Consider the following 25,468-nt stretch of genomic DNA (forward strand, 5'->3'; position numbering starts at 1 on the left):
TCTGGTGGCAAAAGACCATAAGGCTGGCCTTGCACAGAGATTATCATGTAAAATAGGCAATTTTGCCATAACTGTGGTTTCCTTGAGTGTAGGGGACATCGGGGAGCTGCTACAGGCAATTTTAAAGGGTTAAAAAAATTTGCTTTGTCCGAACTTTGCTAATACAGCAGAGAGTTAGTGAGTGCCACGTAGTACTGCTGATACCTTTTTGTCAATATTTAAATGCAAATTCCAGAGACATTTATAAGCTTAGCATTATGTTTTGAAGGATACTTGTTTCTGCATTTATTATGCCTTTCCTGTGTAAAAGTTGAGTCCATCGAGAAGTTTTGGGTCCTTTGGGTGTAATCACCTTCTTAATTGTATGAGAATTAATGGTACAAGCTCTCTGACATATTTCCTAACCCCAAGAAATGTCACTATTTTAGTACTGCAGAAGAGGGAATCTTAGGCTTCATGCACACTGCAGCACAAAAATGCCTGTTTTACAGACATTTGACTTTTGTTTTTTCTCTGCTTCTTAACCCCACTCCACGTTAGTCTATGTGTCCATACACACATAGGCGTTTAGAGGCAGGGGCATTTAGAGACAGAGAAAAAAAAACCCATGTGAGTTCAAAAGAGGAGTTTGTATAAACACACCTAGGAGCATTTTTTTTTCCATTTCAATGGCCAGAATACATTAATAATTTGGCCAGTCGAATTAATAAACATCCAAGCATTTGACGTGCCTAAGCGCGTTTGCGAAAACGCGGCTTAGCTGCTTATCCCCTGTCAGGAGAAACATTCTTTACAAGAGCCCCAGCGTGCATTTATCCTAATGCCCCGTACACACGGTCGGATTTTCCGACGGAAAATGTTCGATGGGAGCTTTTTGTCGGAAATTCCGGCCATGTGTAGGCTCTATCTGACATTTTCCATCGGAATTTCTGTCACACAAAATTTGAGATCTGGATCTCAAATTTTCCAGCAACAAAATCCGCTGTCGAAAATTCTGATCGTGTGTACACAATTCTGACGCACAAAGTTCCACGCATGCTCGGAATCAAGCAGAAGAGCCGCACTGGCTATTGAACTTCATTTTTCTCGGCTCGTCATACGTGTTGTATGTCACCGCGTTCTTGGCGTTCGGAATTTCACACAAACTTTGTGTGACCGTGTGTATGCAAGACAAGTTTGAGCCAATATCCGTTGGAAAATATCCATGGATTTTGTTGTCGGAATGTCCGATCAATGTGCGATCGTGTGTACGCGGCATAAGTGTGTACTTACTCTAGGTTTACCCCCCAAAGACCGGTTCTTCTGTGCAGTGATCACTCCATATTGTTTCTGACAGATTTCAGCTTACTGTACCCGGGACCGCTTGTATGAGTTTGTCTGGGCACGGTATGCCTAGGTGTGACCACTAATCATGTCCGAGCACAGATCTCTTGTAGAGAGCACATAAGCAAGGATCGCTGTGGACTGGCTGACAGGTGATGACCTAAGTGTGCTTGAGCCCAATACTATGTGAGCACAGACCAGTATGGGAACTGGGACAGTTGTACTCAGGCATGGTACAAGGTAACTGTACCTAGTGTGAGTATAGATTTCTAATTTGAAATAAAGAACAAAAAAATATATAACCCTGTAATTGATGTGGCAAATCAAAAACAAGAAATCATGCCATGCCATACCAACAAATACAGGAAGACAGTAGGTATTTGAACTAAGTGGCATCTACTACAAAACTATACCCTATCCATTTCAAATCAACTTAAAAATATTGTCCATATGTTGTGCATTTGTTTCAGTGCTATTTGAATGCTTTTCTATGTTTTCCAAATACAGATGAACTATTGTTCCCAGCAGTTCTTTTAGACTTCCAGGGCTAAAATCCTTAATAGCTGGCGTGCCAGTATCTGTTTTGCAATTAAAGACCCTCAAAAAAGACTGTTTTCCCTCCCATTGTTCTTTGTTGTGGAGCAGAACAGTCATAGTGCATCCTTTCTGAACCTTTATATTAAATCCGAGAGCGTTTACATTCTACAATCTTATGGAACAATGTTAAGTACTAGGCTGCATTGCAAAAATCCTCTACTAGCTATACTGGTGCCTCCCAGACAGGGAATCCATACTGACAGATGCTGAACAGGTTCTTTCTTTGAAGCCTCTTGTAAAAGCAGGGAAAGCTCCCCCTGTATAATTAGGGATGGTTGCTTCGTCATCCTATCACATGGTCCTCTGCCTGCCAGTGTTGGTTGCAGCAGCAGCAGCAGCTGTTTGTAGTACCAAGATGCTGCTCTGGTCCTGTCAGTCCATCCTCTGTCACTGCCTGAGCCTTCAGTGAAGCTGAAGATAGGAGAACATAAGGAGTTTTTTACTGCATGGGTGGGGCACAACTGTTTTTCAGCCCCCCAATACTGCCTCACTAATTATGTCTATCTGCTGCTGTTTCTTTTTCAGAGACTATGGCTCGTCAAAGCGTAAATCAGGTAAGCAAAATACATTTTCTCCTTATGTTCCTGTTGCATTAAACCTATTGCTGCAAAACCGAACAGTCAAACATACAGTAGTATATGGCGGTGTAGCTTTCGCATGCATGCCTATATTTTCAACCATCTCATCCTTTTCATTTACTGCTCTTTTTCTATGTTGCCAATATCTATGTTCATTATTAATAAACTCATGTTTACAGAATCCAGCTGGATTTTAACAGTGCTGCCTCTGATTTTAAAGGCGATATAGTGACGTCTTAGTTCCTGTAATGCTTTGCTTTAATTTTTTTTATCATTATTATTTCTATTTATTTCAAGCCCATCCAAAAAAGTCTTAACAAATGAATAGCCATTCAAATCAAAATCAATGTAATATAGTGTAACTGCTATGTACAGCTTTGCTTAAACTCTGGGAATTTCTGAGATGCAACAAGAGTACAATAAGTAATATTGCTTTCCCGAGCAACCAGTCCAGGAGATTTACAGAATCCTTCTCATTTGCAAGAGGGTTATTGATCACTTATCTACTTAGTATATTGAGTCTTTAGGGGTTTCTTGGAGGGGTGGGGTAAGGTGTATGCTACATCCTGTTCATCATTTCTGCTGACTAATGGACATAATTGTATATGGAGGTATTCAAGGATGAAAATTGATGAAAACAGTTGTACATGTTGCTGTATGCTTGTACAGGCTTATGCAGTATTCATGTATATCCTTTCAGGATATACACCCAATGCAAAATGTTTTACTTGTTGTCACAAGTGAACTCTAGAATCTTGTGTCAATGTGAACATTTTGTAGGCAGTGACAGATCTCACAGTGATGGCGATGGGCATAGTGGGCATAGTGGATGTGTATGCTCAAAATAAAAGGATCACAATCACAAAGTTTGTGTTAGTTTTCTACCCTCCATTAGTTTTAGGTTTATCAGAAGGGCGACACCAATTGTTCAACTTTTGATTAGATGGATATGCCAAAATGCTAAACTTTACAATTGCCCAAGCCAACCTTAACCACTTCCAGTCCGGGCCAATGCTGACATTCCTCTCCTACATGTAAAAATCAGCATTTATTTTTGCTAGAAAACTACTTAGAACCCCCAAACATTTTATATATTTTAAAGCAGAGGCCTTAGAGAATAAAATGGTGGGTGTTACATATTTTTATGTAATGATGTGATGATGTTATGCTAAGTAAATTGATACCAAACATGTCGCACTTTAAAACTGTACACCTGTGGAACAGCGCCAACATAGGCTACCTAAAAATTTCCATAGGTGACATTTTACATTTTAAAAACCTTTAGGCTCCATTCACATATGCTGCGGCCACGGCTCAGAGTATGGGGTCCGGGGTGTGTCTGTTCACCGATTCAGGTGCGAATCAGGTTTTTGCCTGAATTCGCACCTGAATCGGAACCAAAGTCGGCACAGGACCCTTTTTAAGTGCGGACTGCAGCCGGCCCAGAGCTGTGTGAACCACATTTCACTCTGCCCCCCAGAGCTTAGTCATGGGGGATCCCCATGACTAAGCTCTAGGTGGTGGAGTAAAATGCGTTGGGGCGTGGCCTGGTCAGAGTCCAGGCTGAGGTTTCCACTCCATTCATCATAGTAGGACACCATAGATGTGCGACTTCCAGGGGTCACCCTCTTTTCACTGTGTCCCAGGAACCAGATGCCATCAGTCACATCCTTACCAGGCTCCCCAATCAGGCGGGAGAACCTGGTAAAGGCAGCGGCGGGAGAGGGGGACCCCATTCCATTGCCTTTAAAAGTGATACTGCTACTGTATACCCGCTAGGATTACTTTTATTAAAAAGTGAACTGGCTGCTAAAAAAATCAATACTGGGTCATGACTGTAGCTGCAGTTATGATCCCGGTTCAACCACTTTGATCTGCAGCTGTTTACAAACGGCGAAGGGAAGGGAAGTGGTTAATAGACAAAGAAGAGCAATGTTAACATTTATGTGTACAGCACAATGTAGAGTTCTAGAATTCTAGAGTGGCTCAATGATATTGAGGTCAGCAGACTTAGATGGCCACTCCAGAACCTTCACTTTATTCTGCTGTAGCCAATGACAGGTCGACTTGGCCTTGTGTTTTGGATCATTGTCATGTTGGAATGTCCAAGTATGTCCCATGCGCAGCTTCCTGGCTGATGAATACAAATGTTCCTCGCATATTTTTTGATAACATGCTGCATTCATCTTGCCATCAATTTTGAACAAATTTCCTGTGCCTTTGTAGGTCACACATCCCCAAAACATCAGCGATCCACCTCCGTGTTTCACAGTAGGAATGGTGTACCTTTCATCATAGGCTTTGTTGACTCCTCTCCAAATGTAGCGTTTATGGTTGTGGCCAAAAAGCTCAATTTTGGTCTCACCACTCCAAATGACTTTGCGTCAGAAGGTTTGAGGCTTGTCTCTGTGCTGTTTGGCATATTGTAAGCGGGATAATTTGTGGCATTTGCGTAGTAATGGCTTTCTTCTGGCGACTCGACAATGCAGCCCATCTTTCTTCAAGTGCCTCCTTATTGTGCATCTTGAAACAGCCACACCACATGTTTTTAGAGAGTCCTGTATTTCAACTGAAGTTATTTGTGGGTTTTTAGTGCATCCCGAACAAATTTTCCTGGCAGTTGTGTCTGAAATTTTAGTTGGTCTACCTGACCGTGGTTTGGTTTCAACAGAACCCCCTTATTTTCCTCTTCTTGGTTAGAGTTTGAACACTGCTGATTGGCATGCTCAATTCCTTGGATATCTTTTTATATCCCTTTCCTGTTTTATATGGTTCAACTACCTTTTCCCGCAGATCCTTTGACAATTCTTTTGCTTTCACCATGACTCAGAATCCAGAAACGTCAGTGCAGCACTGGATGAAAGATGCAAGGGTCTGTCAGGAGTCCAGAAACTCATTGACCTTTTATACACACACACTGATTACAAGCAAACAGATCACAGGTGAGGATGGTTACCTTTAACCACTTACGGACCGCCCGCCGCAGTTTTACGTTGGCTGTTTGAAGGAGGATAAAGTTGTTATGGCAGCAGATAGCTGTCATAACCCTGGTATCCTCTTCTTCTGCAGGTGGTCGCCTACAAGATAAAGGTGGTCTCTGCGGCGGAATCGCCGCAAGATCATTTTTATCAGTGGCGGGGGAGGGGCCCCCCTCCCGCCGCAATCCGTTGCCCTCCGCTGCTTACCGGAGCCGTCGGCAGCGGCGGAGGGGATCGCGTGTTGTCTCCTGTCAGGTATGGAGAAGAGTGAGGGGAAGATGGCCCCCACCCGTCTCCATACAATTACTGGGCGGAAGCGACGTTAAAAAGTCACTTCCGCACACGGCTCTTAAAGGGCCAATTTAAAAAAATTTTTTTTTTGCATTCTAGTGTAAATATGAGATCTCATATTTAACCACTTCACGACCGGCCACTGTATATATACGTCATTTTTTTAAAGATGGATATCTCGGTAACGGCAGCAGCTGCTGCCACAACCGAGGTATCCATCTTTAGGGCCGGCGTTTCTGTACACGATAATGGTGGTCTCTGCTGCGGGTTCGCCGCGAGATCACCGTTATCGGCGGCGGGAGAGGTGCCACCCCCCCTCCCGCCGCTTACCGGAGCCGTCGGTAGCGGCGGAGGAGATCGGGACCTGTCACCGCTGAGGTACTGAGACGAGTGAGGCCAAGATGGCCCCCACCCGTCTCTATACCATGTGACGGCCGGAGCGACGTCATTACGTCGGCTCCGCCTACTTCTCTTAAAGGCACAATTTTTTTTGTGTCATTTTTTTAAACGACTTTTTTTTTTTTTTTTTTTTTTTTGCATTTTAGTCTAAATATGAGATCTGAGGACTTTTTGACCCCAGATCTCATATTTAAGAGGACCTGTCATGCTTTTTTCTATTACAAGGGATGTTTACATTCCTTGTAATAGGAATAAAAGTGATCCAAATTTTTTTTTTTAAAACAGTGAAAAAATAAATAAAATAAAGTAAAATAAATAATAAAAAAAAAAAAAAAAATTTTAAAGCGCCCTGTCCCGACGAGCTCGCGCGCAGAAGCGAACGCATACGCGAGTAGCGCCCGCATATGAAAACGGTGGTCAAACCACACATGTGAGGTATCGCCACGACCGGTAGAGCAAGAGCAATAATTCTAGCCCTAGACCTCTTCTGTAACACAAAACATGCAACCTGTAGAATTTTTTTAAACGTCGCCTATGGAGATTTTTAAGGGTAAAAGTTTGACGCTATTCCACGAGCGGGCGCAATTTTGAAGCGTGACATGTTGGGTATCAATTTACTTGGTGTAACATTATCTTTCACAATATAAAAAAAAATTGGGCTACCTTTACTGTTGTCTTATTTTTTTATTCAAAAAAGTGAATTTTTTCCAAAAAAAGTGTGCTTATAAGACCGCTGCGCAAATACGGTGCAAAAAAAAGTATTGCAATGACCGCCATTTTATTCTCTAGAGTGTTAGAAAAAAAAACAATATATAATGTTTGGGGGTTCTAAGTAATTTTCTAGCAAAAAAAACTGTTTTAAACATGTAAACACCTAAAATCCAAAACGAGGCTGGTCTTTAGGTGGTTAAGAGGTCCTGTCATGCTTTTTTCTATTAGAAGGGATGTTTAAATTCCTTGTAATAGGAATAAAAGTGACATTTTCTTGTTTTAAAAACAGTGTAAAAATAAAAAGGTAAAATAAATACGAAATTTTTTTTTTTTTTTAAATGCGCCCGTCCCGACGAGCTCGCATGCAGAAGTAGCGCCCGCATATGAAAACGGTGTTCAAACCACACATGTGAGGTATGGCCACGATCGATAGAGCGAGAGTAATAATTCTAGCCCTAGACCTCCTCTGTAACTCAAAACATGCAACCTGTAAAATTTTTTAAACGTCGCCTGTGGAGATTTTTAAGGGTAAAAGTTTGGAGCCATTCCACGAGCAGGCGCAGTTTTGAAGCGTGATGTTGAGTATCAGTTTACTCAACATAACATTATCTTTTACAATATAAAAAAAATTGGGCTAACTTTACTGTCGTCTTATTTTTTAATGAAAAAAAGTAGGGTTGTCCCGATACCGATACTAGTATCGGTATCGGCACCGATACCGAGCATTTGCCCAAGTACTTGTACTCGGGCAAATGCTCCCGATGCTTCCCCCGATACCTGGAAGTCAGCTGTGATTGGCGCGTGGGGGAGTTACAAGATTCTCCCCCCGCGGCTTTAGTGACTTACAGCGGTGATCGGTCACCGCTGACTGTCACTGCATCCTCCTCCATGCACCCTCCTTTCCTCTGTCCCCCTCCACTGTCCCCCTCCGTTCCGCCGTTCCTCTCTCCTTCTCTGTGCCTCTCCGCTGTCCCCTCCGTTCTGCTGTGCCTCTCCGCTGTCCCCTCCGTTCCTCTCTCCTTCTCTGTGCCTCTCTGTTGTCCCCCTCCGTTCTCCTCTCCTTCTCTGTCCCCCTCTGGTGTCCCCTCCTTTCTGCTGTCCCCCTCTCCTTCTCTGTCCCCTCCATTGTGCTGTCCTCCTCCTCCTTCCTTTGTGAATGGATAGAGTCAGCTGACTCTGTCCATTCCCATAACTGAAACATTGTAATCTCTTGTGATTACGATATCTCAGTTTATGAATGGAGAGGAGCCGCTGTCTTCTCTCCATTCATTTTCAGTGTAGCTGAGGCTGCAGAGAAAGGGACTGGGGCATCTCTATCCTCGGTCTCTTTCTCTGTCTCAAGGGGGAGATATCAGAGGTCTGTTAAGACCCCTGATATCTCACCAAAACCCCCCAACAGGGCTGATTAAAAAAAAACAAAAAAAACACACATTGCAATAAAGAATAAAAAAAATATTATTGTAAAAAATAAAAATTGTAAATAAAAAAAAAATACCACACACACATACACCGTTCACCCCCTCCCCCCCCCCCCAAAAAAAGAAAGCACTGTTAGAAAAAAAAAAACACTGTCACGTGACATTAAAAAAAAAGTATCGGTAATCGGTATCAGCGAGTACTTGAAAAAAGGTATCCGTACTTGTACTCGGTCCTGAAAAAGTGGTATCGGGACAACCCTAAAAAAAAGTGTATTTTTCCAAAAAAAGTGCACTTGTAAGACCGCTGCGCAAATACGGTGTGACAGAAAGTATTGCCATGACCGCCATTTTATTCTCTAGGGTGTTAGAAAAAAAAATGTATAATGTTTGGGGGTTCCAGGTAATTTTCTAGCAAAAAAAAACTGTTTTTACTTTGTGTGCATGTTATCAGGCCAAAATCACCAGGGTATGTAAACTTTTGATCAGGGTCATTTGAGTAGTTTCTGTTGCCACTATTATTTAAAAAGAGTAAACCAAGTTGATTGATTATAAATGGCTTCAGCCAAACACTAACCATGAGTGAAAGAAAAGTTTTTGAGTTATCATTTATATTCTCTGAAAAATGGCCAAGAAATCATAAATTCTGCCAGGGTATGTAAACTTATGAGCACAACTGTACCTGTTGTGCTATTTCCATATACTGCATAAGATTCATTTGTGTGACTCATAATCTGAAAGATGTTACAGACTTGCACTGTTCTGATGAGAAGTATTACATGAACCCTACCCACAGCTCCTGGAATTTCAGCTCCAATCGGAGATTTTATTTATAGTGGTACTTTCTTTAAAGCCCTTTCACACTTATGTTTGAAAGGTAATATATGTTTAAGTGCATTTTTGTATGATTAATAGGCACACTTTTCTCATGCTTTATACAAAAGAAAGGAGAAACATTCAGATATGGATTTTCATTTTAATCTAATATCATATAGTTTGTTTTTTAGTTTTGAATAGATTAGGCAGAATTCCCCCTCCCCCCACCTGTGAGGCGATATGCCTTTACTTCCTGTACCATAAAATACTACAGAGAAGAAATCTCTCTTAGGCAGTTGTCAATGCAACAAGTGTAAACATCGCAAGATTACCCCCTATTCCTCTTCCAGTGACAACTAAGTAACAAATGTTGGCTTTTTACTCACTTTCAACACTAACTCATCTGGATTCCAATAGAAAGATCCTTCCACTGCTGTTAAAGTCTTTGTATTCCTGCAAAACCTAAAGCTTTATAAAATAGTAAAGGATCTACTGACTAGGTAATGGTGGCCAGGTGGGATATAGGATCAGTGATTCTCCGTATCCCCCTGACATCGCCATAAGGCTTTGTTTACACGTGTAGCCTTAGGCCAGGGCAATAAAACTAGGTGGTTTTGCCCCCCCCCCCCCATTGGCCTGTATGAACACTAACCCACAGCTGCTCATAGCTGTACACATGATGCTGCAAAAATTAAACAGCTTGTAGTTTTTGGTGGGTATTGCGACTGATGCAGGTCCTTGACACCACACCACACACACCACAACTGCCCACAATCGCGTGCAATGCAAGTGACTATGGCATGGTAGTACCGCATTTATAGGGTGAAATCAGGCAAATAGGAGGAAACATATCACCTCCTCACCACCTGTCAAATGCCCTCTGAAAAGCAGTCCACTGCGGATTGCTCTTCAGGTGTCCCCGCTTTTGTGAACAACCCCCAAAGGCATTAAATTACTTTCTTCTTTTTTTTCTTAGATAGAATGGTGGTCAGTTAGACCTTCTGCCAATTTTTTTTTTATTGCATACTCTGTCCCTTCACCCAACATGCAGTAAATGTTTTGGGGGAATAGGGAAATCCTGCTGCTGTATGTATGTTCATTTAATAGTGAACAATCTGATGATGACTGTCTGAATGGTGTGTTTCATAAAATAGTGCTCATTTTAAAAGAGTGTTCTTCATTTATATACATTGATCATAAAATTGTTTCTGTATTGGTTTTACTGATCTACTCTCATGAAAATAGACTGGTAAATTACTATCACAGACTGAGAAGGTAGCAACATACCAGATAATAACATTACGACTATATGAGTCTAGTCTCTTGGGCTCCCTCTGCACTGTAATGCAGAGTGTTCAGGTTCACCAGATGGGAAGTATTTAATACCTAATTATATTTATTATCCTCATGTAACTAATCCTTAGTACACACGATGAGAAATCAGACGAATAATACTGATTTCAGAGCGATCGTGCAATAATCTGACCATTCATAGCTTTCAAGAGCCGATCACGACAGTTAATGCAAAATTATCCCAAGGGACAAACACAAAAAATGTTCTCGTACGATAACAGAATGAAAGATTTTCATTTGATCAGTACAGTAATCATCTGTAAAAAATCGAGTGAACAAGACCGCGCATGCTCAGAAACGAAAGCATACAATACAGTACAGTACATTACACTAAATCATCATGGGAAGTTGTATTATGTCTTACTAGAATTTTAGTAACTCTAGTAATCTGTTAGTTTTTAATACGAGATTAGCATGCAAAAAAAATCAGATGATCATTCGTCCAATATTCTCATCGTGTGTATGAGGCTTAACACTTCATACATACTTATTTATTTATTTATTTATTTCAGGTTCTTATATAGCGCCGTCAATTTACGCAGCGCTTTACATATACATTGTACATTCACATCAGTCCCTACCCTCAAGGAGCTTACAATCTAAGGTCCCTAACTCACATTCATACATACTAGGGACAATTTAGACAGGATCCAATTAACCTACCAGCATGTCTTTGGAGTGTGGGAGGAAACCGGAGTACCCAGAGGAAACCCACGCAGACACAGGGAGAACATGCAAACTCCAGGCAGGTAGTGTCGTGGTCGGGATTCGAACCAGCGACCCTTCTTACTGCTAGGCGAGAGTGCTACCGCTACACCATACTTGCACCATTATCTTGTGTTGCACATGTTTCTCTAGAACTGAAAGTCCCAGCATGCACCACCCTTCTCTCTTTTGGATTCCTACAGCTAGAGATCTCATACCTCACTGGTTTCTATCTTAGATCTGTAGAATGACAACTGTCAGTGTTACTCACCAGCATCTGTTCATTTTGACATCTTCCAATGGTGTTTCTCCAGATTTTATACAACTAGAAATTGTAAGCTACTTGACTGATCTCTCTTTTGGATAAAACATTGAAAGATCTAATATGTTCTACTGGACTCTTCTAGATCCCAGAAGAATTAAAGTCCTAGTACACCCCACTGGTAAACACTCTATGTACATATATACACTGAGCAGCCATAACTTTATGACCTAATATTCAGTAGCTCTCACTTTTATTTTTTTAATTTTTTGATGAAATTTTCATAATAAAGTTACAAACAGTAGCTCCCACTTTTTGCCACCAAAACAGCCCTGACCCGTTAAAGCATGAGCGCCACCGGACCTCTGAAGGTATGCTGTGGTATCCGGCAACAAACTATCAGCATCAAATCATTTAAAGTGTTTGTTAGGCTAAAAAAAAAAAAAAAAAAAAAAAAAAAAGGATCCTGTTCCCTTAAAGCATGTTATACAGCACAGTGCTTGTGCTGTGTAATTTGGCCCCCTGTATCACCTGAAATACCTGGCTGATCCTGCCTGGTTCTGCCCCCCCCCCCGTGAACTGACCACGGTTTATCATGGCTGCTGATCCCCTGACACTGTGGTCAGTTTACATGCCTCCGCAGCTCTCCTCTGTTCTCCTCTCCGTTCCTCTCCCCCCTCCCCTCCCTGTCTCTCAGCTCGTACCAGCGCCACTCTGCTCCCCTCCCTGCTGCTATAAAACTGTGTTATGTTTATACCATCCCCTATGTGAAATAACAACATGTGTCCTAGTGTCTGTGCTTCATATAAAAAATGCAGATTTCTACCTGATTTCACAGCGCCTCCTGAAGCTCACGTGACTCCTCAGCTCTCTTCTCCTCTCCTCCCCTCCTCCCCGGCTGACATCAGCGGGAGTGCTCTGCCTCGCCCACTTGAGGTGTCAGATGAGGAGAGGAGAGAGCCGAGGAGTCATGTGAGTGCCTGGAGGTGCTGTGAAATCAGGTAGAAATCGGCATATTTTTTATAAAGCACAGACACTAGGAAACAAGTTCTTATATAACAGAGGGGATGGTATAAACATAGTGGCTTAACAACCACTTTCCTGTAAGTCCTATAAGTTGCGAGGTGGGGCCTCCATGGATTGGACTTGTTTTTCCAGCACATCCCACAGTGGTACGAGTCAAAGTATCATCCACATGAAAGGCTGGACCAAGGTTACCCAGCAGAACATTGCCCAAACCATCACACTGCCTCCACCGGCTTGCCTTCCTCCCATATTGCATGCTGGTGTCTTCTCTTCCCCAAGTAAGCGACGCACACACACCTGACCATCCACATGATGTGAAAGAAAACGTGATTCTTCAGACCGGGCCACCTTCTTCTATTGCTCTGTGGTCCAGTTCTGATATCCACTGCCCATTATAGGCACTTTTGGGTGTGGACATGGGACACCGGTCTGCGACTACGCAGCGCCATACACAACAAACCCATTTTTTCTGCTTCCAACATATCAATTTCATGGACAACATGTTTACTTGCTGCCTAATATATCCCACTCACTTTCAGATGCCATTGTAACAATTTAATTAATGTTATCTGCCTAACCTGTCAGTGGTCATAATGTTATGGCTGATTGGTATAATTACAACTTCCAGCATACTCCAAGGCCCAGCATTCTGCAGTGTGTCTGTTCAGCATAATGGACTTTTCACTGACATTCTACATTACAAATGTTACAAACTGTTACCAGAAAATTTACACTTCAACTTATATTATAGATAAGAAATGCTGCCAACATTCACATATGTGTATATTTCACATTCTCTGCATGTGTACATCCTTAGCTGATTACAGGGAACATTACACTTGCCTTGTAAACTTATACATGTCATTTATGATTTATTTGAAGCAGCCGAGAAAAACATTTAGTAAATGCTCATTTGTGGTACATGGGTGCTGATCTGACTTTATTTCAGACTATTAATTGCTGATTTAGCATTTTTTTAAAAGGGTGCTTTCGTTTTTTTTTTTTTAACCACTTTAATACAGGACACTTTCAACCCCTTTCTGCCCAGGCCAAATTTCAGGTTTCAGCACTGTCACAATTTGAATGACAATTGCGCAGTCATGCAACCCTGTACCCAAACATTTGTAATTTTTTCCCCACGAGTAGAGTTTTCTTTTGGTGGTATTTGATCACCCTTGTGTTTTTTATTTTTTTGCGATACAAATAAAAAAAGACGAAAATGTTGAAAAAAAAATTTTTTTTCTTTGTTTCTGTTATTAAACTTTGTAAATAAGTACGTTTTCTCCTTCACTGACAAGGCTGCACTGACAAGGTGACACTGATGAGGCACTGATAGGGGGCACTGATAAGCAACACTGATGGACACTGATAGATGCCACTGATATGCAGCACTGATGGGCTCTCATAGGTGGCACTGATGGGTACTCATAGGCGGCACTGGTGAGCACTTATAGGCAGCACTGATAGGCGGCACTGATGAGTGGCACTCATGGGCACTGATTAGGAGGCACTGATAGGCATCACTGATGGGCACAGATTGGCATTTCTAATGGGAACTGATTGGCCCATTAGCTGTGATTGGACACCGCTCATCACATGGCTCGTTACCAGGTTTGGAAATGCATAGGCTCTTTACCAGGATCGGAGATGCAGTGTGTCAGCCTGACACACTGCACCGCCGATCGCCACGCTGTGCGCCCCAATAGGGACGTGCTAGCTTCTTATCCTACTGGACATCATATTACGCCCATTCAGGATAAAACAACCACTTTCCGGCCTTCATTCTGCTATATGGCAGGCGGGAAGTGGTTAAAGCTGTTGTAAGCCCTTACATGTACCCAGTGAAGGGACTGGCCGCAGGTGATACACAGAGATTAAACAAATCCTCCTATATACAGTAAGTTGTACCTGTTTATCTGTAGTCTTTTCTCTACATCTATTCAAAGTCCATAATTTATAAAGCTTGTCTAAGCTTTCAGAAAACAGAGGCGGAGAGCTGAAGTTACATACTGCAGAGCTCAGTGAGGAGAGCTCTGAAACTGATTGGAGGGTAGGGACACACCCGCTTCACTCAGGAACAGAGCTGAGGCTGTCAATCACAAGCTGTGCACTGGAGGTTCCCCCTGTCACCTTTTTTCTCTTGGTGTCAGGAAAACTTGTCAGAAGTGATTCATGCTGATAGCAGAGGAATGGAGCAGCAGACAGAAATGCTCTTAATTGAGACAAGTACACACTATAGAGTGATATGCTTTGTTCATATTTCATGTCTGAGGTTTACACCCACTTTAAACAGATTGTCACTTTGGCTAGTTATGGCAAAATGACAGTTTCTTTTTAGAGCCCACCCCCGCCTCAACCCACTTATACTCTTGCTTCCTGTGCTACCTTAATTCTCTATTGCACCTCAGTCCTAAGCCTGTGTAAGCTTTGTCTCGGAGCTTACTCAGACAGGTTTATGTTGTTTTGCATCTCACAAGTGTTAGTGTTTGGTTCTGACAATCATCAGCTCAGGGTCGATGACATCAGCCTGTAACAAGGTTACATGTTACTTCAGTGCTGGTCCTGAAATGCACGTGATGGCCTCTTATTATTAGCCATCATGAAGAGTGGCTTTGGGGGACTAGTATATTCGTTTTCTTAAGATGGATGGTTTGGCATATGTATATTACTGTATAAATGTGTATAAATTTGACTTTAACCATACAAATTTCAGAAATTGGTAATGGCTCGCTAACAAGCTTGAGTGCTAGTTTTTTTTGCCCTTCAATTATTCATGTGTTTAAGAGAACCATCTCCATATTCTGACATTTATGCACAAACGACATATTGTTCATTTACCATTGTAGTGCAAGAGTGTGCAGAGTAATATGTAATACAAAAGGACTCATTGACTGGGCATGTTTTTAAATCTGTGGCTTGAATGGAGATGTTATCCAGTGAAGAGTTGTGTTGTCTGTATCCCCATGTCACATGGGAGTCCAGCACTGCTAAAAACAAATAGGAATCAGGATGCCAGGGCTGTAGGAGATGTCTTCACTTCGTATTTGGACAGACTGGGTTTCTGAAATTTGCATGATGCAGTAAACTCTACAAAGTGATATTCTACAAACAGCTGTAGAGATGAATGGGTTAATTGTCATCCAGTCTACTGAGTGCCCTGCCAGACTGGCACTGCCTCCAGGAAAGAGTTATCCTGGCTTCATATGTAATTAAGAGAGATCAAATATGTAACTTTAATATTTACCTTTATCATTTATTATCATATTTCAACAGTAATAATCACATGGCGTGTCAGTTAAGGGGAAATTCTAGCTTGGCTTTTAAACTTGATTTATGGAAGATCAATTTAATAACTAACTTTCTGTAACTTAATATAAAACCTAAAAGGCAAAAATACCTGGAGCATGTTACACCCTTATGTGTAACATGCTCACAAAGGGGTGTTTTTTCCTTTCCTTAAAGGAGAACTCAAGCCCCCCAAAAAACAATAGTTCATTAAAAGATATGAAATAAAAATATGCTTTTGCTGCAATATTTAACTGCACTTTAGAGCTGCCCCCGCTTTACTTCTTTTTAGCTTGAATGACAACTGGCATTGTTCCACTCTTTTCCTGTGATTCCAAGCTGTATTGGTTTGTCATAATGCAGCCTGGGCCCAGAGTACAAGTGTGAGCACCGTGTGTATGCCTATTCACATACAGGTATACATACAGTGCCTTGAAAAAGTATTCATACCCCTTGAAATTTTGTCATGTTACAACCAAAACTTTAAATGTATTTTAATGGGATTTTCTGTGATAGGGAAACACAAAGTGGCACATAATTGTGAAGTGGAAGGAAAAGGATAAATGGTTTTCAACAATTTTTTTACAAATAAATATGTGAAAAGTGTGGTGTGCATTTATATTCAGCCCCCTTTACTCTGATATCCCTAACTAAAATCCAGTGGAACCAATTGCCTGTAGAAGTCACCTTTGTGTAATTTAATAGTCTAAATGCAGCTGTTCTGCGAAGCCCTCAGAGGTTTGTTAGAGAGCCTCAGTGAACAAATAGCATCATGAAGGCCAAGGAACACACCAGACAGGTCAGGGATAAAGTTGTGAAGTAGTTTAGAACAGGTTAGGTTATAAAAAAAAATATCCCAAGCTTTAAACATTTCACATGGCAACTGTTCAATCCATCATGGCACAACTGCAAGCCTATCAAGACATGGCCGTTCACCTAAACTGAGAGGCCAGGCAAGGAGAGCATTAATCAGAGAAGCAGCTAAGAGGCCCATGGTAACTCTGAAGGAGCTGTAGAGATCCACAGCTCAGGTGGGAGAATCTGTCCACCGGACAACTATTTAGTGGTGCACTCCACAAATCTGGCCTTTATGGAAGAGTGGCAAGAAGAAAGCCATTGTTGAAAGAAAGCCATAAGAAGTCCCTTTTGCAGTTGGCGAGAAGCCATGTGGGGGACACAGCAAACATGGAAGAAGGTGCTCTGGTCAGATGAGACCAAAATGGAACTTTTTGGTCTGAAAGCAAAACACTGTGAGGTGGAAGACTAATGCCCTGTACACACGGTCGGACATTGATCGGACACAACAAAATCCATGGATTTTTTCCGACGGATGTTGGCTCAAACTTGTCTTGCATACACACGGTCGCACAAAGTTGTCGGAAAATCCGATCGTTCTAAACGCGGTGACGTAAAACACGTACGTCGGGACTATAAATGGGGCAGTAGCCAATAGCTTTCGTCTCTTAATTTATTCTGAGCATGCGTGGCACTTTGTGCGTCGGATTTGTGCACACACGATCGGAATTTCCGACAACGGATTTTGTTGTCGTAAAATTTTATAGCAAGCTCTCAAACTTTGTGTGTTGGAAATTCCAATGGAAAATGTGTGATGGAGCCCACACACGGTCGGAATTTCCGACAACAAGGTCCTATCACACATTTTCCGTCGGAAAATCTGACCGTGTGTACAGGACATTACACTGCACGTCAACCTGAACACACAATCGCCACCATGAAACATGGTGGTGACAGCATAATGTTGTGGGGATGTTTTTTTCAGCAAAGACAGGGAAGCTGGTCAGAGTTGATGGAAAGATGGATGGTGCCAAATACAGGGCAATCTTAGGAGAAAATCTGTTAGACTGGGGTGAAGGGTCACCTTCCAGCAGGACAACAACCCTAAACATACAGCTAGAGCTACAATGGAATGGTTTGGATCAAAGCATATTCATGTGTTAGAATGGCCCAATCAAAGTCCACACCTAAATCCAATTGAGAATCTGTGGCAAGACTTGAAAATTGCTGTTCACAGACACTCTCCATCTAATCTGACAGAGCTTGAGCTATTTTGCAAAGAAGAATGGGGAAAAATCTCACTCTCTAGATGTGCAAAGCTGGTAGAGACATCCCCAAAAAGACTTGCAGCTGTAATTCCAGCGAAAGGTGGTTCTACAAAGTATTGACTCAGGGGGGCTGAATACAAATGCACGTCACACTTTACACATATTTATTTGTAAAGAAAATGTTGAAAAGCATTTATTATTCCAAAATACTATTACACTACGCTTTTAGATCAATTGAAACACTGGGTATTACTCTCAAATGATAAACTTTGACTATCCATTGAAAAAGAATAAGCTAAAGGAAATGATCTAATGTCACCAGAAAGATTAGATGAGATGAAACCCAAACGTGCCACGTAAAATAGTAATAGTGAAGAGTGAAAGTCAGATTACCTAATACAAACTTAAGTTCTAAGTGATCCAGAGAGTGTCCAGGTGAGAAGATGGGACCACCATGTGAGTCAAACGCCCCAGAATGACCTATAAGGGCAAGTCCGCCACACCCACCAACGTCACACTGGTGTGCATTGTGGGGAGGAGGCACCTGCAACTGGGCGGATGCCCAAAAAGGATGTCAAAATCATCCCCCCACCTGGCCACTAGATGTAAAAGGCGGTGGAGATCGGTGGGGCCATGGGCGTGGCACAGCAGCTCCGTCGCAGTAAATAGATACCTAACATGTCACGCTTCAAAATTGCACATGCTCGTAGAATGGCACCGAACTTCGGTACTTAAAAATCCCTGACGGTTTAAAATATTTTACCGGTTACATGTTTTGAGCTACAGATGAGGATACCTCACATGTGTCATTTGAACACTGTTTTCATATGTGGGCGGGACTTACGTATGCATTCGCTTCTGTGTGCGAGCACGCGGGGACAGGGGCGCTTTAAATTTTTTTTATTGTTAATTTTACTTTTTTTTTTTAGTTTGACACTTTTTAAAAAAAAAATATTTTTTTGATCACTTTTTATTCCTATTACAAGGAATGTAAACATCCCTTGTAATAGGAATATGGCATGGTCGGTCCTCTTTACAGTGAGATATGGGGTCAATAAGACCCCACAGCGCTCCTCTAGGCTGGGAAGCCTGAAATAAAATAATAATTTAAAAAAATGATCGTGGCTTCCCAGCTGAGGTGGTGGCACCGTTTGTTTGAATGCAGAGGCCGGGAGTGACGTCATAACATCGCGCCGGCCTCCGAACAATCATAGAGACTCCGACGACCATCTGGTCCACCGGAAATCTCTATGGTAAACATCCGGGGCCGGCAGATCTTGTCGGTAGACGCACCCGAGGGTGGCGGGAGGGGGGGACATCCCATCTCACCGCCTATAAGAACAATCAAGCGATGGAACAGCTGCTATGATCATTCTTATGGTGTAGGGAATCGCCGGCTGAAAAAGCCGATATCTGAATGATGCCTGTAGCTGCAGGCATCATTCAGATATACCCACACAAAGTCAAGGACATTCTATGACGGCCGGCGGGCGGGAAGTGGTTAAAGTCCCAACATTCTCTTTTTCTTCATGAACATCTAAAAGATAATAATCCTAATGAAGGCTGGTGTGTACCTACCCGCATCTGTAAATTTCTTACTAATATGAGAAATATAAACATGAAATGTATTGCTTTCTTTTACAAAAATCTCTCTCAATACCCTAAGAAAGAGAAAAATCCCAATATGCTAAAGTGTGAAAAAGACTTGTCCCAATCATTCTCAGAAGATAACAGGTATAAAGCCATGATCATTAGCAACAAAGCCTCGTCCTGCATTGAACATTGGGATAATTCCCAAAAGATCCCGAACAGATGGTTTCTAACTCCCTATAAATTATCAAAAAATTTCCTTTCTTTATCCCCAATATGCTGGTGCTGCAATTAGCAAACCAGCTCCCTGTATCATATGTTATGGAGCTGTAAAAATCTGGCTAGCTTCTGGAATTCTGTATCAGCATTTATTGCTTCTCTAACCGGTAACCTGCTCAAACTCACCCATGACTCACCCTTCACCCATCACCTATGGCCCTTCTTAACCACATCCCGACCAGCCGCCACAGTTGTACTGCGGCAGAATGACAAGGCTGGGCGAAACAACGTTATGTAACGTCGCTTCGCCCTGTGGCCACTAGGGGGTGTGTGCGCTCGCCCCCCCGAGCCGATGCGAGTGCCCGGCGATCTCCTGCAACAGTTTCCGGTTCTCTGAGGGGAGAACTGACAGATCATCTGTTCATACAGAGTATGAACAGACAATCTGTTAGCTTCCCTGCGCAGTCCACGTCCCCCTTCAGTTAGAACACTTCCTAGGACACACATTAACCCCTTCAATGCCCCCTAGTGTTAACCCCTTCACTGCCAGTGACATTTTTACAGTAATCAATGCATTTTGAATCGCACTGATCACTGTATTAATGCCAGTGGTCCCAAAAATGTGTCAAAATTGTCCGATGTGTCCGCCATAATGTCACAGTCACAATAAAAATCGCTGATCGCCACCATTACTAGTAAAAAAAAAATTATTAATAAAAATGCCAAAAAAATAACTATCCCCTATTTTGTAGACGCTATAACTTTTGCGCAAACCAATCAATATACGCTTATTGAATTTTTTTTTACTAAAAATATGTAGAAGAATACGTATCAGCCTAAACTGAGGAAAAAAAATGTTTTTTTATATATTTTTTGGGGATATTTATTATAGAAAAAAGTAAAAAAGAATGCTTTTTTTCAAAATTGTCGCTCTTTTTTTGTTTATAGTGCAAAAAATTAAAACCGCAGAGGTGATCAAATACCACCAAAAGAAAGCTCTATTTGTGGGAAAAAAAGGTTGTCGTGTTTGTTTGGGAGCCACATCGAACGACCGCGCAATTGTCAGTTAAAGTGACGCAGTGCCGAATCGCAAAAAGTGCTCTGGTCTTTGGCCAGCCGAATGGTCCAGGGCTTAAGTGGTTAATATTAACCTAGACATTTTCCCACCACAATACAAAATAATAGTGACTAATACCCTCACAGCCGCAAGACTTATAATAACCAAACTGTGGAAATCAATAGAAGCTCCTAATCATGCTGAAGTTATTGTGAGACTGAATATACAAGCTCATTATGAACTAATGCTAGCCAGGAAAAACTATAAAGTAACGTGTTTTAAGAAATATTAGCATAATTGGATCATCCATCCAAAAGCATCTAAATCACTGAAAGAAACTTATCAATACTCCTAAGTACTGGTAAAATGTTACTATAAACGAACTGCTTCATGTTCATAGGTTTTCACTTCCTACGTAATAATGATATAATACATGTTCTCCACTTCTATATGCCCTATTTACAGTTTAAACCCATTGGGGTAAATAGGGCAATATTACTCATGCTACATCATCAAGAAATATGATAATACATGCTGGCTTCTTCAGGTTACTTCTTTTTATTATTGTATGTACAATATTCTTGACATAAAAAATGAGAGCATAATCTGTTTCTGTTACCCGTTTCTTTATACTCTATTCTGTAACTGCCTATATACCAATAAAAAATGTTGTAGAACTGTGCCACAGAACAATTACCAAATTATCCATTTTAACTACACAGTGCAGCTGCTGTCCTAATTGATCCAGTGACCAAACAAATAAAAAAAACCTTTCTGACAGCACTAGCACAAATCAGCCTAATATGTGAACCTATCTAAAATAAAGTGCTAAATTTTTCCGCAAAATGACTACAAAAAGTCGAGTGCTATAAGTACAAAATTAGAATACATATATGTACAGTGACATCTTAAACTGTAAATAAAGTGCAAAAATTCTTTAAGTGTCCAGTTCTGTAAACACAAACAGTAATCTTCAATAATTATCTTCACCGCTTGCTATCCATCCTCTGCTCACACCCACCCAATTGAAATTAGAAGAAAAAAGTTTGCAAAGTGTAAAACGGTAATAAGCCTTTTAAAACCAGTTTAAAAAACACTTACAAAAAGTAGTGTTGCCACCAACACTAGTATAAACACATTATATTATATCCCTAAGCCGTCTCTGGCCGCAAGTATAGAACGCAAGATCCATCCTGGTTTGCGTGGTGATGTTACGTTTACTACTTTACTTTCTTCATCCGATGTCCTCCAGAGGCTTTTTTTTATACCCCTGGAGGATGTCGGAGGACGAAACGCATAGGGCATGGCAAATTTACTATCACTACTAAATGTGACAGCTCCAGCTCAGAGTTCCTGGTTGTCGGGGAGCCGGCACCCAATTACAACCTAACAACCAGTGACTCATCCTTGTTTGCACATTCAGCTGTCAGCCATGATTCTTGGGTGAAGGGTGAATGTAAAAAAGTGGGGCAGGGACAGTGTTTAAAAAAAAATAGCGCACATATTCCTTCACAATCTATTCCAGGCCCCCGGTTACTGGATCTGGTATGAATTTTAAAGGGGACCCAATGCCAAAAAAAAGCATGTACACCCCTCTTCCCCTCCTGAACTATACCACATACCCTCAACAGGGGATGCGATACCTTGCCTGGGGGAAACAACAAAGCACCTTATCCCCATGTTAATACTCAGATAACTTGCCAAAAATTTGTGGCAGTGTTGAATTGTAAGTCTTGTTAACTTGCTGCACATTTTCACTGGCAAGTTGTACACTTGCAGAGCACTTGAAGCACAAGTTCTAGTTGCCACCTTTCCAATTTGTAGCAAATTTCCGTGGCAAGTCTCTAGCAAGGGCGAATTTGCAGTGGTGAGTCTACAGCAAAAGCTCTGCAAGGCACAATGACCCCTGTGGTGGGATGACTATTGAACAACATAACTGTGACAGACCTAGCCGGGAGAGAGACTTTTGGAGGGGACTGAATGCTAGCCTCTTGCTGATCGATTGTGGGCCCTGGCATTTGGGGGAACAGTGCTCTTTGTGAGCTGTATGCCTGGGGACCCTTGAGGTGGTATTACTGTGGATTCGGGTCCTGGTCCCCCAGGACACACAGACTCTGGGGACCCTGGATTTGCCATATTAGAAATAGTGGCTGATTCATAATGCTGGGACAGATACTGTTAGGAAATGCTGATGTAAATTCCAGCCACCTGTCTGTCTGTTGCCTGCTAGAATGTGTATTGTAAATAAGTCTCTAGTATGGGATCTAAGAGCCATTAGATCCCCATTGTTGTTTGTGTTAATTAACTCTGCTATTGTGATAATGTTGATTGGGTTTTCTGAGCTACAAGATGGCCAGTCTGGCCTAAAGGTCATGTCTGAGTCATCTAGGCTGTCTAAAGGGATTAGTTAATTAGCCCATGTTAATTAGGTTACAGGTGTATTGTTAGAGTAATATGAGCAGTATACTGTATAAAAGAGACTGTATTCCTGTCAATAAAGAGAAATTCCTGTTTGAACTTGCATACAGCCTGCCTGGTGTTTGTTCTGAGCTACACAACTGGATTAGAACGGCACATAGCTGTAGTTCTAGTCCCGGAGCATAGGATGACCGAACCATCAGATGTTGCGATCTGCAGTCTGATTCTATAGCAGCAGAGGAGTGTTGGCAGAGTGGAACCGAGCGAGCAGGGGCTCGTTAAAATAACTGAACCAGAACTTGCAACAGACTTGCAGAATGTTTGCAAAGAAAGTTGATCTAGAGTCATGCAATGTGGACTTGCTGCAATTGTGCCACAAAGTTGTGAAGCCTGGCAAGTCTAGCAATAGCTTAGCAAGTCATTTTCAAATTTGCAGCTCCATTGCTTGCTATCAGGGATAAGGACAAGGACCTCTTCCCCACAACCCTGGCTAGGTTGTGGGTGTCTATGGGCAGGGGGCTTATCAGAATCTTAAAGGGGTTGTAAATTCTCATGGTTTTTCACCTTAATGCATTCTATGCATTAAGCTGAAAAACCTTCTGTGCTTCAGCTGCACCTCAGACCCCCCCCCTTTTTCTTACCTGAACCGGTCGTTCCAGCAATGAGCACAAGCCCAGCGGCTCCAGCCGCTATCTCGGGTCCTCAATGGATAGATTTATAGCAGCAGGAGCCACTGGCTCCCGGTGCTTTCAATCAAATCCAGTGACACGGGAGCCGGGGGGCAGGGCCGAGTCCTGCTGTCTGTGTCAATGGATACAGCAGTGGGACTCATGAGCACGCCCGCACAGCTGCCTACCATGGAAAGCGTCTCTCCGTGGCTGCACCCAATGAAGAGGAGGAGCCAAGAGCGCCGCCGGGGCACCCCAGAAAAGGAGGATCAATGTGCACAACCTACTGCTTGATAGATTTATAGATTTGTGATTAGCTAGCTTTGACTGATTTTTGTTGGAAGCATGTCTCTTTACGTGAAAAAAGCCTTCAGTTTTAGGGCAGGCAGGCATCACATAAAACACAGGAATTCCTTTTTTCTTCAAGCAGCAGTAGTATGACATGCAGTTTTTAAAGATGGACTTATTTAACATTGTGGTGAATTTAAATTTCCGTGAACTGTTTCATACAATTTTAATCATTGATCTGTTTTGTGTTACCACAGTGTTTTGTGTTTCAGAGTTTTTTTAGGCCTTTAGATTTTATTCCAACATCCTTTTTTGTATTTTCTCTGCTGAGGACATCCAGATGTGCAGCACATTTGTAGGTAACATCGCTGTTGATAAAATAAAATTGCTCCATCACCATGTTGAAGGCCACAAATTCTTCTTGCCCCAGTGGGTTATAAATAGGGTCTTGATGTTTTATTGTGATTTTTCTTTTGTACCCAGACTGGCAAGTGTTAGACATGTACTAATCTCTTATTTTTCTCTTTTTGTTGTCTGTTTGTTGTTTGACCGCTTCAGCCACGGAAGATTTTACCCCCTTCCTGACCAGAGCACCTTTTGCGATTTGGCACTGCGTCGCTTTAACTGACAATTACGTGGTCGTGCGATGTTGCACCCAAACCAAATTGACGTCCTTTTTTTCCCCACAAATAGAGCTTTCTTTTGGTGGTATTTGATCACCTCTGCGTTTTTTTTTTTTGCGCTATAAACAAAATAAGAGCGCCAATTTTGAAAAAAGCAATATTTTTTACTTTTTGCTATAATAAATACCCCCAAAAAATCTATAAAAAAACACATTTTTTCCTCAGTTTAGGCCGATATGTATTCTACAAATCGCAATAAGCGTATATGGATTGGTTTGCGCAAAAGTTATTGTGTCTACTAAATAGGGGATAGTTTTATGGCATTTTTAAAATTTTTTTTTTATTAGTAATGGCGGTGATCTGCAATTTTTATCGTGACTGCGACATTATGGCGGACACATCGGAAACTTTTGACACTATTTTGGGACCATTGTCATTTATACAGAAATCTGTGCTATAAAAATGTACTGATTACTGTGTAAATGACACTGGCAGGGAAGGGGTTAAGTGTGTCCTAGGGAGTGATTCTAACTGTGGGGGGATGGGCTACCACTCACATGACAGTGATCACTGCGCCCGATGATAGGGAACAGTGATCTCTGTCATGTCACTAGGCAGAATGGGGAAACAGCTTATTTACATAGGCATCTACCCGTTCTGCGGCTGCCCCGCGGGCGCGGTCACACTGTATGCAGTGGACGCACGCACGCCTGCTAGCCCCGTCAGTTAAAAGGGATGTACAGGTGTGCCCATTTGCCCACCGCTGCCATTGTGCCTATGTATATCGGCGTGCAGCGGTCGGC

At 41.9% G+C, this 25,468-nt stretch overlaps 1 protein-coding gene across 10 annotated transcripts in view; it reads left to right on the forward strand.

The window, feature by feature from the left end:
* The window catches only part of SH3PXD2A (SH3 and PX domains 2A), a 467,201-nt gene that overhangs the window by 266,150 nt on the left and 175,583 nt on the right, over window positions 1-25,468 (forward strand). For 9 of the 10 annotated variants that reach the window (XM_073596110.1, XM_073596107.1, XM_073596109.1 and 6 more), the window contains one exon: window positions 2,446-2,474. In XM_073596110.1, coding sequence (XP_073452211.1) covers window positions 2,446-2,474 — 29 coding nt within the window. Of the gene's footprint in view, window positions 1-2,218; window positions 2,475-25,468 lie in introns of those variants that run through there. The other variant, XM_073596115.1, reaches the window with a different exon arrangement.

Source organism: Aquarana catesbeiana, linkage group LG08, assembly GCF_042186555.1.
Source record: "Aquarana catesbeiana isolate 2022-GZ linkage group LG08, ASM4218655v1, whole genome shotgun sequence".
NCBI lineage: Eukaryota > Metazoa > Chordata > Amphibia > Anura > Ranidae > Aquarana > Aquarana catesbeiana.